This window comes from Setaria viridis, chromosome 1 (assembly GCF_005286985.2).
Source record: "Setaria viridis chromosome 1, Setaria_viridis_v4.0, whole genome shotgun sequence".
In the NCBI taxonomy this organism is placed as follows: domain Eukaryota; kingdom Viridiplantae; phylum Streptophyta; class Magnoliopsida; order Poales; family Poaceae; genus Setaria; species Setaria viridis.
The window spans coordinates 5,890,374-5,907,133 of record NC_048263.2 but is presented as its reverse complement, the minus strand read 5'-3'; the positions used below and the strand labels follow the sequence as shown (position 1 = coordinate 5,907,133).

Below are 16,760 nucleotides of genomic sequence, written 5' to 3'. Positions count from 1 at the left end.
AGCTACTTGGTCGTCGTCGCTCGCAGCCTCGCACAGCTTGATGCATGCTACTACTCTACGGACAACAAACTGAGAGAGTGTGTGCTAATTGTTGGTAGCTGTCATGGCTTTTGCTTTGGTAGCAGCCGACAACCATGCTTGCAGGCAGGGGCCTGGCGCTCCCACGCGCGCGCCCTGCTTGTTTGGGCCTTCGCGCTCTGCACGTTGGCCAGTAAGTAAATCCCAAAAAGACGTCGCGCCACGTGGCCATGTTTCTTCCCCGGGGGGGGGGGGGGGGGGGGTGTTGCGGTGGGCGGTGCGGCCGGCTCAACCACCGCAGGATCCGTCGGCGCCGAAAGCCGCCGGCAAGAACGTACGATCCCGGCCTGCCGGTCTAAGTGCACGTGTGCGCTCCCGGACGCGCGCGGGCAGGCACTCGGCGGTGCGCTCCTCTGCACGCGCGTACGCATGCCTTCCTGATCCGATCGTGCGTGCGTACTTCTCCAACAGCTAGCTACACCGGCCGGTCGCGTTTGGCCCGGCGGGCATGTGATCCATCGGTGCCGGCCGGCTGGCAGATCGCCTCGCGGGGCGGGATGATGCAGATGCACATGCATGGCGGCGCACCCAGCAAGGCAGCAACAGTGACGGCCGGGCTAGCTCCTGGCTCCACGAGGTCGTACAGGGGGTCTCAAGACCTACCTCCCTCCATAGTCCCATACGGACCTACCTCCCCGTGTCGAAAAGGATAGAGTCCGAGTCCCATTTCAGAAGCGCTGAGATCCTGTACGATCACGAGCTTGGAGTCACATCTCCTTACCCTTTTTTTGCAAAAAAAGTTTCTTCCCGACCTCCACGTACGCCTTTCATCTTGCTGTTTTTTTTTTGAGTTTATCAGCACTTTTCGCCATTTTAGCACGGATGTTAAGTTCTGGTTTGGTTTACGCGGCTTATTTTTAAGCACCCGTCACATTGATATTTAGATACTAATTAGAATTATTAAACGTAGACTATTTACAAAATTCACTACATAAGCGGAGGCTAAACGGCGAGATGAATCTATTAAGCCTAATTAATTCATAATTTGGCAATGTGTTGCTACAGTAAATATTTGCTAATGATGGATTAATTAGGCTTAATAGATTTGTCTCGCCGTTTAGCCTCCACTTATGTAATAGGTTTTGTAAATAGTCTATGTTTAATACTCCTAATTAGTATCTAAATATTCGATGTGACACGTGTTAAAAATAAGCAAACGGAACCAAACAGCCCTGAAGCAAATCCGATGGCGGTGGATGGATCGCATCTAGCTAGGCACAGGGGAGCTACACTTGCATGCGCCGGAACCGTCTGGAACCCTCGCCCACCGGCCTAGATCGAAACAGTTGAACCGCAGGCTGTAGCGCACCGCACCCACGCCATGATACGGTGATGGATACAGGACTTGGCGAGTTGGCGTCGTCGCCGATCGATCGAGTGCCTTCGCATCCACGGCAATGCATGCTCTCAACTGCTCCATCACCCGCGACCGGCCGACCCGATCGATCCACCGAATCTCCTATCCTGCTCGACCGACCGCGTGATGCCCCGACTAGAGCTTGAGCATGGCGGCGGCGAGGTGGGCCCGGCCCTAGGAGTTTTGGGGTTCGCGGCAGGGGCAGGGCCCAGCGCCCCAGCTCTTCCGCGAGCGCGTCAACCTGCCCGGCCGCCGGACCCACCAGCACCACGCCTTCCACTTCCGGGTCCCCAGCCATGCTCGAGCTCGAGCAAGCTGCAGAGGGCCGGGAGATAGATACGCGCCCACCCGCCGTGTTGATTGGGGCGCCCCATCGCCTCGGTGGTCTGATCCTGCCACCCCCCACCCCGCCACCCGGGCATCCAGCTCGTTCACACGCACGCCCAAGCTCCCTGAGACGCGCACGATTAATGAGCGCTCATAACTCCGAAAAGATGGGGGGAGCTCCACTTGACGGGGACATGCATATGATCCCCTGCACACTTCACTCAAAAGTAGGAGTACTACAATACTAAGAGAAACTGGCACGTGCGCGTTATTGCACCCTTATTGTGGCAATTCGAGATGCAGGTCACAATAAGCTTAATAAAAACTTCTTGGTTTTTTCTTCGGGCCTGTTTGGTTTCCTTTGCTTATCCATAAGCAACTTAAAAATAAGCAAATAAGTTGCTTATAACCCAAACACTCTTGCTTATAGAGTTGCTTATAAGTTGCTGGTGGCGTTTGGTTCCCTTTGCTTATTTTTAGCACGTATCACATCGAATGTTTAGATACTAATTAGGGGTATTGAACGTAGACTATTTACAAAACCCATTACATAAGTGGAGGCTAAACGACGAGACGAATCTATTAAGGCTAATTAATCCATCATTAGCAAATGTTTACTGTAGCAACACATTGTCAAATCATGGACTAATTAGGCTTAATAGATTCGTCTCGCTGTTTAGCCTCCACTTATGTAATCAGTTTTGTAAATAGTCTACGTTTAATACTCCTAATTAGTATCTAAACACTTGATGTGACGGGTGCTTAAAAATAAGTTAGTGAACCAAACCAGGCCTTATGCATAAGCAAATAAGCAAGTTTTGAGTTGCTTATGGTTGCTTATGGGGCACTTTACTCCTCCTACCCTCATTCTCTCTCCTCTCTCCCCTTTCTCTCTCCTCTCTCCCGGAACTACTCTGGCGCCGCTTTCGCCCGCCGCCGCTCACGCCTGCCGCCCGCCGCCGCTCGCGCCCCGCCGCCCGCCGCCTCTGTACTAGGAGCTGGTAATGGTTGGGGTAGTGGGAAATGGGATGGCAGGGGCAAATATGTCATATGCAATCAGATAAGCAACCCAAACCAAACACCTAGACTTATAAATAAGCAATAAATAAGCATCCATAACCAAACAAGCCCTTCGTATGATTGGCCGTTCCAAGACGATGCGATCTACGCTTAGGTTCAGAGGAAATCTCAACAAGACGATGCCATGATTATTAAGAAATTTCGAAACGATCCAATCTTGAAGCGGCTACCGATACGTAGCTGGAGTGCTGGACATGCTGGAATCGGCAAAGCGACATGTTCACATGGCGCACCGGATCGGCGCGCCGCTGTCCCCATCCCCTCCACGGGAAATGACGGCATCCCGTTCGTCACCCGCGCCCCCAAATGACCGGCCTGCCCCTCGCCCCCCATCCCCGTCAGGCCGTCACCCGCTGCCCTCGGCGGCAGGTCACGCGACGCGACACCCCCGCGCCGCGCGCGCACGCCCGCGTCGCCAACTTGCGCCCGCGCGCTTGACGCGACTCCGCCAGCTCGGCCTCGGCGGCGCGGCGTCAACGCGAGCGGGGACCCCGGACGATTCGGCGGGTCGGAGTCGCCGCGCGCGCCAGGCCGCGGGGAACGCCGCCGATCGGCCGGCCGTGTCGAGCGGTGGAGGAGCCGCGCGCGGCGGCGGCTGTCGGCCGCGGCGTGCGCGGCGCGCCTGCCCAAGCAAGTGGCGGGTGGATTTGCCGGGGACCTTGGGCAGCAGCAGCATCGAATCCGTTGCTGTTTCCGAGGGAGATCTTTCTCCGGAAAGACAAGTTTTGGACGGTTTGTCTTCCGTGCATCACGAAGCATTTGATCGCGGACTTGTTCGACGTACGGTGATGGCTACTCTTAACACGCACGCGATCGCGGGGGATTTCCCAGCTTGACGTGTATGCCATGCAAAACTGTTTCCGTCTCTTCTAGAAAGTGCGTGGGTTGGATTGTTCGTATTATTACGATATATGTGAAATGTCCAGTTAGTAGGAAAGAAAGCTGCCGTGCATACACTCACGTACACAGCGCGTGCACTATCAAGCTAAAATGCTACTTTTACAGTCTTAGATCAATTTTATTGCACAGTTTCATTACACTATTACCAAGATTGGAAATTAGGTAACCGTGCATGTTAATTATCATAGGGACGAAACTACTCTCGCATACGATGAACTCTTCATTCTCTCTCCTCATGAAGATAGTAAAATTACTGATGTGGCATGTAATTTAATGCCCATAAAACTCTCCATGAAATTTTCACTGAGATTGGCCTTATAAGACTTGTTTGGATTCATCAACTAAAATTTAGCTAGCTAAATCTAATTGATTTGGATCCAAACAGGTCAGCTAAAGGACCAGCTAAAAATCCTCCTAGCTAAAAAAATCCTTTAGCTGTTCCCACCCAGCTAAACCAGCTAAAACTGTTCAAAGACCAAAATGCCCATATGATTTCGGAGAAATTACCCACTGAGCATAAACTTCCCCTCCTCTCAATCCAGTGTTCCCGCAAGCCGCCCCCTCAACCGCGCCGCACCCGTCAAACTTCCCGATCCCCTCACCTTCCACCGCGCCGCCCGCCCCTCACCTTCCACCGCGCCGCCCTATCCCACCTCCACCACCTATAGATCTTCACCGGTGCAAGATGGTTTGCTCGGAGGATGTCGATGACGACGACATCTTGTTTTGGGAAGCCAATGCCCCACCCCGCAATCGGTCGTTCATCCCCACATCCATGTCGGCGTCGGCCCCCAATCACGATGGTGCAAGCTTAAGCACGCTGGCCTCGTCCTTTGTTGGCCGGGCTGTTGGTGAGCTGGACCTGAACTCTGAAGCACCGCATGACATCGATGACTTGTCCTTTATGGATATCTTTGGTGTATCATCGGTCGACGCACTTCAAGTGGCCTCGGATGGCGTCGACAGTACCCAGACAGGTGTCCCCCTTGGAGGTCGCGGCGGTCGTGGGGCCGGTGGTGGCCGTTGCGGCCGTGGAGCCCGTGGCGGCTGTGGTGCCCCTGCTGGTGGTGGCGCTGGTGCCGGCCATGTCTCCAGCACTGGCCGTGGTGACAATGCTGCACCGCCCCATCCTCCTGCAATGCAGCCTTATCGGGCGCCTCAGTCGACCGGCCAAACTTCAAGTTCCGCTTGTGAGCGTGGCCGCGTTCATGCTGCAACTTCAGAGTCTTATGGCGTCTCACCGGAAGAAGAAGACGATGTCGAAGAGGTTGTTGGCCATGGAAATCAAGTGAGAAAATGGATCCAAACTTATGTTGCAGTGTACGTGGTTGATAGATTGTTAGTGTGTTAATTGTTAATTGCTTCTATTTGACAAATGGTAGTGCCTCACAAATATTTGTGTGTTAATTGTTAATTGCTTGTTTCACATGGATATACTTCTATTTTCTGTACAGAGATCTTGATTAATAATTTCATTATTCTGTTATGAGTGTTCATAGTATGTCAAATTTGAATATGAAATAGAAAGGTAGCTTTGACAAGGCTAATTGGACTAGTTTCAACAACAATGTGGTGTTCTCTGATCTTTGTGTGGAGCAAATAAGGGCTGAAAATAGGAGCAACGAAACTATGACTACTAGAGCGTACAACAACATAGCAGCGGCTTTCTATGTACACACAGGTTTGCATCACTCTAAAATTCAGTTCAATAATAGCTAGGATCAACTTAAGAGTTTCTTCACCTTCTGGGTTTATTGTAACAAACAAAGTGAAATTGGCAAGACTTCTCAAGGCGGTATTGTGGCAAGCGAAGCATTTTGGGATAAGCACACTAAGGTAATTGTCCGTGTTCTGTTTTTCTCTCCAGTTGTCCACTATAATGTACTTGTTCTTATTTTTCTTTTGTTTTTTCAGAAACAACCTTTGTTCTTATTTTTCTTTTGTTTTTTTTCAGAAACAACATAAGAGGAAGAAGCTCAAATATGGCCCTCCAGAGTGTCTAGAAGATCTTGAATTGATGTTTGGATGAATAACTGTTAATGGGTCATGTACTTGCATTCCTGGAGAGATTCCGTGTGATAGGGATGAGGAGGAGGAGCATTTCAATTATTTACATTCCTCACTTCGCAATGTCATAGAGCGCTCTTTTGGTGTTTTGAAGATGAAGTATAGGATTTTATTGAACTTACCAATTTATCCTACGGCAAAACAATCCAAAATTACCCTTGCATGCATGGCTCTTCATAATTTCATTAGAGAAAATGCTCTTGGAGATATGAACTTGACATGTGCGATCAAGACAAAAACTTTGTGACAATGGCATCGTCCTCATCATCTCAACCAAGAGCGGTCTACAATCATCTAGGTGCTGAAGATGGAAGCATGAACACTTTTCATGACCAACTTGCTGATGCTTTGTTTGCCGTGAGGGAGTGAGTGTCATAGGGTATTTGTATGCACTTTGGATACATTAAAATTTATTTGAATTTGTATGAACTATGAATATTTCTCCTGTATTTTTTTCCTTTGAAAGAACGCTCTCTATTTTCCCTATACTCTGTGCGACAAACTACAGAGCAACAAGGCTCTTGGCGATCAACAGAGCAACAAGGCTCCTCGCGATCAACGGAGCAGCGCCAATAGGACCTTCTGGTGCCAACAGGAAACGGAGAGGAAAAGGACCTCCTGGCGCCAACAGGAAACGGAGCAGAGGTAAAGAAAGCTTTGATGCCGAAACACAAACAGAACAGGTCATGTTGGCGCCAAAGATGGTTGAGATAAATGTATAATTAATGAAGGGTAGCGAGGTCACTTACTTTCAACAATTAGCATTTAGCTAGGATCCAAACACCTCCAACTAAAGTTTTGATCCAAATAGGGACTAAGTACTTGGAGAGATCGATATAATTTGAGATGGATGAAATCATCGATAGTTAACGCAATGCTCATCTAAAAAGAAGAGCAAATCTATTTGGTGATAATTATTGTATAGGGTACGACACCTGCTTTAATTTCAGTATGAGTGGTTTAGGCCCTGTTTGGGAACTAAGTGCTAAAGTTTAGCACCCTCAAATGGAGGGCTAAAGTTTAGCACCTTGGGATGTTTGGATAGTGTGCTAAACTTTAGCACTTTCGGTGGCAAATGATAGCAGTGCCCCTCCTTCCCTCCTAGCGCACTACCCTCTCCCTGCACTATTCCCTCTCCCGCACTACGGTCCTTCCGATCGATCTCTCTCCACTCCCCCAACTGCATGCACATGGTCGATCTCTCTCTCCTCTACTCGATCCGAATCGGCTGCCGGTGGAGGCCTCCGCCGGTGAGGCACGAAGGGGCGGTAGAGCTCCCACTTCGCGCAGGGAGGGCGCGAGGTGCCAGCAGGGCTTGCCCGCGGGGGAGCGTCGGTGGCTGGCCGGACCGAGCTTGCCCACGGGGAGCGGTGGCACTAGGTCAGGCCGAGCTCTCCTGCTGGGGGTGGCAGCGCGCGGGCCTCAGCGGTGAGCTTCCCCGTGGGGAGCGGCAACGCTAAGCCGGGTCGAGCTCCAGCAGCTTGCCCCGCGTCCTCGCTGTCGTGGGAGAGGCTCCGGCGAAGCGCGGGCACGGCGCTTCCCATGCGGCCGGAGGTGGCGGCGAGGTCGAGGCGCTCGTGCCACACACGGCGCAGGAGGGGCTCGCCCGCGGAGGCCTTGCCAGGAGTGGGATGCGGCGGCGTGGGGAGGAGCGGCCCCGTCCCTTCCTGGATGCGCGGGTGGCGCAGAAGGGGCTCGCCTATGGCTTCCTCGCCGGGAGTGGGATGCGGCGGCGGTGGAGGAGCGCGGTGGGAGGCGCGCAAGGCCGGGGAGGGAGAGAGGTGCGCAACGGCGGCCGCGGTGGAGAAAGCGAGGCGGAAGCATCGGACGGCGGGGGTGCGGCGGGGAGGAGAGGGAGAGGGGTTGTGGGAGGGCAACAGGGGAAAAATGGGCCTTGGACTACTTTTAGCATCCATTAGCACCTTTTAGTACCCCTTGGATGCCTTTGGCATCCCTATTTAAGAATCCATTGCTAAAATAAGATGCTAAAGTTTAGCGCCCCTTCCAAACACCCCTTACAAGTGTTTGAGACTCGAGAACGAGTCTACCTTCCGTCGTCGTTGACGGCAGTGTATGGCTTCCAAAATCCAAATTAAAGGGTAGATATACGTCAGAGCCATTAAACAGGAGCCTAGCTCGTGGACTCCGCCCCTCCTTCAATTTGATCTAGCAGGCCATCAGTGATTCAGCAAGGTGAGCACGAGGCTATTTCCGACATTTCCTGCGCTAGCTGCACGTCTTTCGCAGCTGGAGCTGTGGTAGTTTGGGTCTCCGAAGTGAGAAGGCAGAGCCAGCTAGACGGACGTTGATTGGCAGCGACGGTATCTCGTCACAGGTTAATGACGAGCACGAGAGGTAGTTAATCGGTTGCCAGTGTCTTCATTAAGACTAACTTTTAGAACTAATAATTACCTTTTGACCTGTAAACGCGCGCGCTGGCCACAACGACGACGTCAAACCGCCCGCCATAAAGTTCTCCCTTGTCTCTTGTGAAACCGGTGAGGTTGACGCGTCTGATCGAGTAGTCGCCGCTTTCGTGGTAATATCTTAGCTACCTCTGCCCGATCTTATCGCCCACTTATGTAAATTCACCGTCACTTATCACTCGAGCTAATTACCCTGTGAAATGCTGTAATTCAGATCGAGCGTAGCTTCTATCGTGCCGGGAAAAGCTAGATTATACAAACCGTCATCTGAGCATGAATTTTGAATCAAGCAAAGTCATGGAGCTGGTCTGGCATGGACACGCGGCGATAAGCTGCAGGGATGACAGGATTTAATAGCATATCCGTACAGGGATTATCCGGAAAGCCTGCCTGTCTAACGACCTAATCCCCTGGCTTCCATGACCAGTGATGAACTGATCACCCATGCTATGGCTAACCCTCTCCATGCTCCAAGATGTCCGTGCGCGGGCCCCACGGCTCACATGACCCGGCATCGACACGTGGGCCCCCACCACCCAGAAAATCCACGAGATCAACATTTCGCGTATTTTCGCTTGGCCCGCGCCGGCCCACGTGTCCCCCAAGCCCACGTCACCGTCGCCGCCCCCTACCCCACCACCTACCCGAGACCATCCCATCCGCCGGCCTAAACAAACGCGCCCGCCCGCCCGCCCGCCCACCCGCGAAACCATCCATCCCTTCCCTATAAAGCAAGGAATAGTCGCGGCTTGCTCCAGCTTCACCAAGCTTGCTGCCAAATCCTGCCATTAGTAGCAAGCACCGAGCATTAAGTTAATCAAGTAGCGTGACGGCTAGCTAGCTGCTAGTCGGGGAGGTAGACGAAGAGAGGGTCGATCGGATGGAGGTGGGGCTGGCGGCGAGGTACTGGGGCGTGGGCGGGCGGCGGTGCGGGGCGTGCGGGGGCTCGCCGGCGGCGGTGCACTGCCGGACGTGCTCGGGCGGCGGCGCGTACCTGTGCGCGGGGTGCGATGCGGAGCACGCGGTGGCGGGGCACGAGAGGGTGTGGGTCTGCGAGGTGTGCGAGCGCGCGCCGGCCGCCGTCACGTGCCGCGCCGACGCGGCCGCGCTCTGCGCCGCCTGCGACGCCGACATCCACGACGCCAACCCGCTGGCGCGACGGCACGAGCGCGTCCCCGTGCAGCCCATCGGGGCGGCGGCCGCGCCGCACGCGGCGGACCCGATGCTGTTCGTCGCCGCCGCCGCCGTGGGAGAGAAGGACGACGACGCCGCGGCCGCCGGGATGCTTGGTGGTGCCGCCAAAGTCGACGCGAAGCAGCTGGAGTTCCTGTTCGCGGAGGTCATGGACCCGTTCCTCGGTCAGGAGGAGTTCGCGAGGTTCCCGCACGCCGACAGCATCGTGCCTAACAACGGATCCAGCGGCGGCGCGTTAGACCTCGACTTCGGTGGCGCCGTCGCCGCCGGCGCCGCCAAGCCGTCCTACAGCTCCTACACGGCGGCGTCGGTCGCCCATAGCGTAAGTGCTTAGATAATTACCTCCTCCATCTTCGTCTGCACGTCTTCTTAGCTAGTATAGCTAATCTTCTTGGGTTTGGTCGAGCAGGGCTCGTCGTCGGAGGTCGGCCTGGTCCCGGACGCGATCTGCGGCCGCGGCGGGAGCGTGACCGGCGGCGTCATCGAGCTCGACTTCGCGCAGTCCAAGGCGGCGTACCTGCCGTACGCCGCGACTCCTACCCACAGTGTAAGACCACGTGCCTGCCCTGTACTACGTGCTAGAGCTGCAAGAGCCTACTTCCCTAGGCACGATGAAGATCACATGATGGCTAGCTAGGATGGATGCACTGCACCGTGCCGATTTTATTAAAACTTGGTTCTGGTACATGAGCAGGTGTCGTCTTTGAACGTGGGGGCGGTGCCGGAGCGCGGCGACGGCGGCGTCATGGCCGGCAGGGTGGCCGCCGCGACGGCGGCCGGGGAGAGCCGGGAGGCGCGGCTGATGCGGTACCGCGAGAAGCGGAAGAACAGGCGGTTCGAGAAGACGATCCGCTATGCGTCCCGCAAGGCCTACGCCGAGTCGCGGCCGCGCGTCAAGGGCCGCTTCGCCAAGCGCGCCGACGACAACGACGCCGACGCCGCCGCAGCCGACGACTTCGTCACCAGCAGCACGGCCGCCGCGCCGCCGCCGCCGCCGCAGCAGCAGCCCGCCGCCTACCCTAGCTACGTGCTCAACTTCTCCCCCGCCGCCGCCGGCTACGGCGTCGTGCCCACCTTCTGATGACGGCGTCGCATGCCATGTTTTTGAGCCGGCCGATCGCTCGATTTGGGGGCGCCGGTGTAACAATGCACGCGCTGTGTTCGACGTACGTGCGTGCCGTGCTCTGCATGCGCGCGTGTTTGTTTGCTAGAACGGCAAGTTCTAGTTCCAGTAGGCGTGGTGCGGCACCGCCGCATAGAATTTTCTTCCTTGGTGATCACCGCTTTGGGCTGGCCTTGGTTAAACTAGCAGGCTAGTGTGTACTCCTACTTGTTTGCTGGAACGGCAAGGTTTCCAGTTCTGTAATTTTGGATCATCAGGAAGATGCACGCTTGGCATCTGATGGTCTCTTTGAATGATTCACTATGCTATACTTATTCGGGAAGTCCTGGATCTCTTTGCAAAGTTGCATGCATGCTATATTTGGCTCCTCCGTGCAGCAGATTCCCCTAGCGCCGAGCTAGAAACGATCAAACGAGTAGTGTGTCAGCCTTTCACGCAGTTCGGCTTAGCAATCCACTCATTCCAGCCTTCTTCGATCGAATGGGTTATAAGGCAACATATCAGGTGCAAATCAATCAATCTGTGCAAACTTGTAAACTACCAATCAGGATCACTAGATGCTGATCCAATGGATGAGGTGAGAGATGGGACGATTTTGCGCTTAAGCCCCCCACCCCCCACCTGCTAGCCTTTTTTCCAAAAAACCCCCTGCGCTAGCGATTCGCGTCATTTTTTCTGGTTCCCGTGCGCAGAACGGTTCATCGCATCGCGAGTTGCCCCTGCCCCTGCCTCCACACTCGCCGGACACCGTCGCGAGTGCGCCGCCAATGGATTCCGCCGCCTGGGTGCGTCGCCAGGGGATTCCGGCGCCCGGTCCCCGCCGCCAGGCGATTCCGTGCCCTGGCCCATCGCCACCGTCGCCCCTTCCCCCTCCAGCCTCCTACCCGCCTCCACCCTCCGTCACGAGCCAGCCGCCGAGGCTCACCGCCCGGATCCGCAGCCGCCGCGCCCCTAGCTCTGGCGCCAGCAGCGCCCCTGTCACGAGTCAGCGGATTGCAGGACGAGTCACAAGGAGAGAAGGATGAGAAGCCGGACCCAGTCTCGTTGGGCACCGCCGCTTGATGGACAGGCTGCTGCCCCCACTGGCCGCCGACGCCTGATGGCCAGGCTGCTGGCCCTCTGGGTCACCGCCCTAGATGAAGGATTGATTTGGAATTGATGTTGTGCCTTGATCTTGCAGGTGACGAAGCTGCAACTGATACTGTAATTGTCATTGTGAAAATTGTGAAGGTAGCTAGTTGTTGTGCAGGTACTTGTAATTGTGAAAATGCAATTGTAAAAGTTCCTGAAAATGATACCATCAGGTTGAAAGATTGCTCCTTTCTCTCAAATTGGTGTACTGGTTACTGGGATAGTGGTGCATTGTCTGATACCTAATTCATAAACAGCCATACAAAACAACAAACAACTGTAGCTAGGAAAATGCAATATCAGTACATAGTAACTGGAATAATCTGGAACTAAGTACTAACATCCAAGAAGGAAGAGATAAACAACTATTTCATTTCTCAGCGGAAACATTTTGCTAACATTGTTAATCTGCATTCTGAGAACATTGCTAAAATTCTGCAGAAATTGTTAATCTGCAGGAATTGTTTGCACATGGATGGACCTGTTTTGGAAGTTCTCAATGACTGTATTCTAATCACAAATGAAAACAAATATGATCAAATTGCAGTGAACTCCATGTCCATGTTGTATATGCAATGAAACACTGAAAATTGGCAGTAATAAGCTGAATAATGTTACTAGTAAAAAAAGTGTTTACATGAACTTGAAATATTAGCCAACTACATTGTTTGGGCAACTGCGTGCATCATGATCCCCTGTTTGCTTACATTTTCCACACGTCCATTTACTTTAACCCTTGCTTGCAGTCTTCATCTCCTTACTCTTCTTAAACCTTTTGCATCTCCCTTTCGACTTGATATCATTTGGTGGATGTATATTGACTTGATTTGGAATTTTACTACCAAGGAAAGATTCATACTCATCCTGTTTATTAACTCTCGTAGCAGGCATGATCTTTTGGAGAGTTTCTACTAGGTTAGATAAACTAGAAAATCAAAAGTCCATCCCTTGTTCAGAGTTCTTAGCCATTTGGATAAGATCTTCAAACTGGTTGCGTGAATCTGAAATCTTTTTCCGCATTGCCACCTCCATAGGATCTTCAGGCTTTTCATCTAGCAGTTACCTTTTTCATCAAATAATAGATCCTTGTAAAATTGAATATCAAGACTATTGTACAAAACAGCCATAGAAAAAAATCATACAATACAAACCTTTTACATCTTTTCTCCATCTCTTCATAATATAAATCGATGGTATCTCATTTTTCTTCTCAACTCTAAGCACTTGTATGATATGATGGCACAGGATGCCATAGGACTCATATAATTTACAGGAGTACCTACCAAACATGTCTGACTTGTTCAACTGAACCACTCGCTCTTTTCCAGATAGACTGTTGATGGTGATAATTTTTATATCTTCACACTCTGTAATGCCTTGAATAATACAATGGTCTCTTACAGCTACGATTTGTTTCCTGAAATTTATTGAAGACTCCATGTGTATATATCACGTTACATTGCTTCTCCATGGCCCATGGTGTCATCAATTTAGGAGTGGTGTGAAGACTTGCATTATCGACTTTCAACTCCTCTTGGCGTTAGCACTCCAAAGCTGTGTCAAACCTTAGCCAGAACTCAACAAAGGTCAATTTTCGATGAATGAAACAGTTAAAAAAAGAATTTGCACTCTCCGATCGTGACGTAGTCCTAAGGATTCCTGCTAGAGGTATATCCATAAAGTATGCTGGAATCCATGATTGACGCATGGCAAACTTTGTGAAAAACTAATCATTTCCCATGAGTGCAAAATTTGTTATGATAGAATTTTATTGTGACTCAAAATCATCTGAAGTCTCGAAGCCCCAAACATGTGTGTAGTCTATCCCAGAACTGTTCATCCTCTCTTATAGAGGGTCCGACCTTCTTAGGTACCTTTTCCATGATATGCCACATGCAAAGTCTATGAGTTGTATCCGGTAGAATATGAGCAATAGCAGCCTTCATGCTCGCATCTTCATCTGTTATGATTAGATGAGGTGCTACTCCACGCATAGCCTTAAGAAAGGTGTTAAACAACCATTCATAGGACTCAATCTTTTCATTTGCCAAGAGTGCTGCCCCTAGGAAAACACTTTGCAAGTGATGATTGACTCCAGTAAATGGCACAAAAATCATGTTATACTGGTTAGTGGTGTATGTTGAATCCACCGAAACCACATCACCAAAAATACTATAGTTTTTCCTGCATAAGGCATCTGCCCAAAACACACGAACAAGTTGTCCTTGTTCATCCACCATAAAGTCATAAAAGAAGGCAGGATTTACTTCCTTCTTTCGCTCAAGTTGTGCCACAAATATTTGTGCATCTGCATCCTTGATTTTGCTCCTGAGGTCACGGTAATAGTTTTGCAAATCCCTCAGTGTGCACCCAACATTCTGAAACCCACCCTCACTAACATGGAGAAGTCTATATGCGTGTGAAGTGCTAATGCTAGCCTTATGACAACTGAACAAGGTACTCTTTGCCCTATCACTAACATTACGGTTGGATCTTAGCAAATGCCTCTTATCTGGTGACACAAAACCATGGTTGTGCTCCTCAACTATTGAAGCTATCCGATACTTCTTGTCACTGTCAAGCTTGACAACAATATGTGCCTCACAACCACATCTGGTTTCCATCCATGTCTTTCTCTTTTTTCCGGATTCGTCAATAATATTTTTTACGTTCTCCTTTCTATACCCTTCCCTTGAACAATAATACCGCTTGAATAATATTTCATCATTTTGCTTCTTGTCCTGACTAACACGAACAGAGAAACCAGCTTCATGTGCATACGATTTGTAAAATTTCTCCACATATGTAAGTGTATCAAATATCATTCCAACCACAGGCTTCAAATGATCCATGGCGGCGGCCTCAAAACTTCTTCCTGTAAGTCCTGGGACGGCGGGATCAACGGCGACGACTTCAGAGAGGGCGTCGTTCCCTATCCATGGCTGCTGTTGTTGGCTATCACCGTCATTCCACATCATCACGCCATCCGAGTACGTTCTCTGGCAATCAGATTGACAAAACTTGCAATCAAACAAAAAGGAAACCGGGCCACAAAAACAAAAAGAAAGGTCACGAAAAGGAACTCACACATGCCAGAGCCGCGCACCGGGCGCACGCAAAAACGATCAGTCGCTCTCCACCACATCCACGTCGAAGCCTAGGCGCTGCTGCTGGTCGATCCATAGCAGGTAATGAATATGTTATCCAGCAGCAGGGAAGGGAAGCTGGGTCAGGGTGTGCTGTGTCTCAGTGCCTGTGTGCATGGCATGGTGTCAGAGTTGTTCACATTCAGTTTAGTGCTCATACGATCGAGGTGCTACCCTATACATTGGCATCTCGCCATGAACACAGGCAGATGAAGAAGATTAAGGTACCAGTGGTCAGGATGATGAAGAGGGTGCCGGTGGTGGTCTTGAAGATCTTTTTGACGTCCTCCAGGAGAATCTTGGTGAGGACGTAAGGCCTGCACGCGAGGAACGCAGAGCACCTGATCAGGCTTGGCGCACGGGCAGCAGAAGAATCTGGCGGCGTAGTCGCAGCTCGCTCGATCGCGATGCAACCGCCTGGCACAGGTGCATGCGAATCGCCAGGGGGGTTCTGGAAAAAAGGCCGGCAGGTGGGGGGCTTAAGCGCAAAATCATCCCATATCTCACCCCATCCATTGGATCAGCATCTAGTGGTCCTGATTGGTAGTTTCCAAGTTTGCACAGGTTAGTTGGTTTGCACCTGATATGTTGCTGGGTTATAAGGACAGATTCGACATAAACTCATCTACCCGAGGCTCCTATCTATAGTTTTCGGTCCATCGGACGGCTAATCTCCTTCCTCTTCTTCTTCCTCCGGCCAACCACCACCTCCGCCCCCCTCTCCTCCACCACCCCAGCCGGCGGCAAGAGCGCCGCCCACCCACCATCCGTCGCCGTGACCCGTCGCTCCCGCCGTCGGTCACAGCCCTCGGGGGTCCAGCCCCACCCGGCCGACGGTGCTCCCGCGTTGCCTCACCTCCATCATCGGCCAAATCGCCACTGTTGCTGAACCTTCTGCCACCCCCGACCTTTTTCTCTAAGACCGGTGGCAATTGGAGCTCAGCTCCACGGAACCCGAAATCCTAACCCCGCAGACCTCGGTGGTGACCTCGCTGCCGGCCGCTCCCCCCATCTCGCGCCCTTTCCACCGGACTCCGGATCCTCGATGGCATGGGAGGCAGCAGTGGCGTGGGAGAGTGTAAGAGGAGAGGAAGAGGAGGGCGATCGTACGGCCTGTAGATTGCGCACGAATCTTGAAGCCATTGAAGTCAAGTGCCTACCAATCTTCCGGAAGCCATATAGGGAATTTTTTTTATTTTAGCATTTTGCAAAAATATATAGTCGGATGAAAAAATTACAAAACTAATCTACTGTCGCCGGCTGGGCCGGCGGTAAGACACTTCCGCCGGCCCAGGCGGCGGTTGGGCTCGCGGAAGAGCTTTACCGCCGGCCCAGCCGGCCATAACGATACACCCCTCCGCACCATACTTTCAAAAAATCATAACTATATCATATCAACTCGGACGGAGATAAATTTTATATGAAAATTGTAGATCTCATTGAGGTCTACAACTCTGTAGTTAAAACTTTTTCAATTTGATGTCATATTAGTGCTCAAATAATCGACACAAGTTTCAGATCCAAAAATTTAGATCTGAAACTTGTGTTGATTATTTAAGCACCAATATAACATCAAATGAAAAAAGTTTTAACTAAAAGGTTGTAGATCTCGTCGAGATCTACAATTTTCATATAAAGTTTATCTCCATCCGAGTTGATATGAATTAGTTATGATTTTTTGAAAGTATGGTGGGAGGAGTGTACCGTTACCGCTGGTCGCCTGGGCCGGCGGAAGCACCTTACCGCCGGCTGGGCCGGCGACAGTAGACTAGGTTTGCAATTTTTTCATCCGACTATATATTTTTGCAAAATGCTAAAATAAAAAATAAAAAAATAAAAAAGTTCCCATATAGGAATACCACGTGTCCGCGTCTACCCATGTCCTCGGTTAAGACAATTTTAGCTGCGGTCCGTGCGCGCGGCCCTATTTG

The 16,760-nt window shown here is 51.5% G+C and overlaps 1 protein-coding gene and 1 pseudogene across 1 annotated transcript; one reads left to right on the top strand and one right to left on the bottom strand.

Moving 5' to 3' along the window:
- The first annotated feature begins 8,944 nt into the window (after positions 1-8,944).
- LOC117841807 (zinc finger protein CONSTANS-LIKE 5) lies at positions 8,945-10,874 on the top strand. The gene is made up of 3 exons (XM_034722243.2): positions 8,945-9,751; positions 9,839-9,976; positions 10,124-10,874. The coding sequence occupies exons 1-3, from the start codon at positions 9,116-9,118 to the stop codon at positions 10,508-10,510; spliced, it is 1,161 nt and encodes a 386-aa protein (XP_034578134.1). The 5' UTR covers positions 8,945-9,115; the 3' UTR covers positions 10,511-10,874.
- Positions 10,875-12,412: 1,538 nt separating this feature from the next.
- Positions 12,413-14,661, bottom strand: LOC140221523 (protein FAR1-RELATED SEQUENCE 5-like; annotated as a pseudogene).
- Between the last annotated feature and the right edge of the window lie 2,099 nt (positions 14,662-16,760).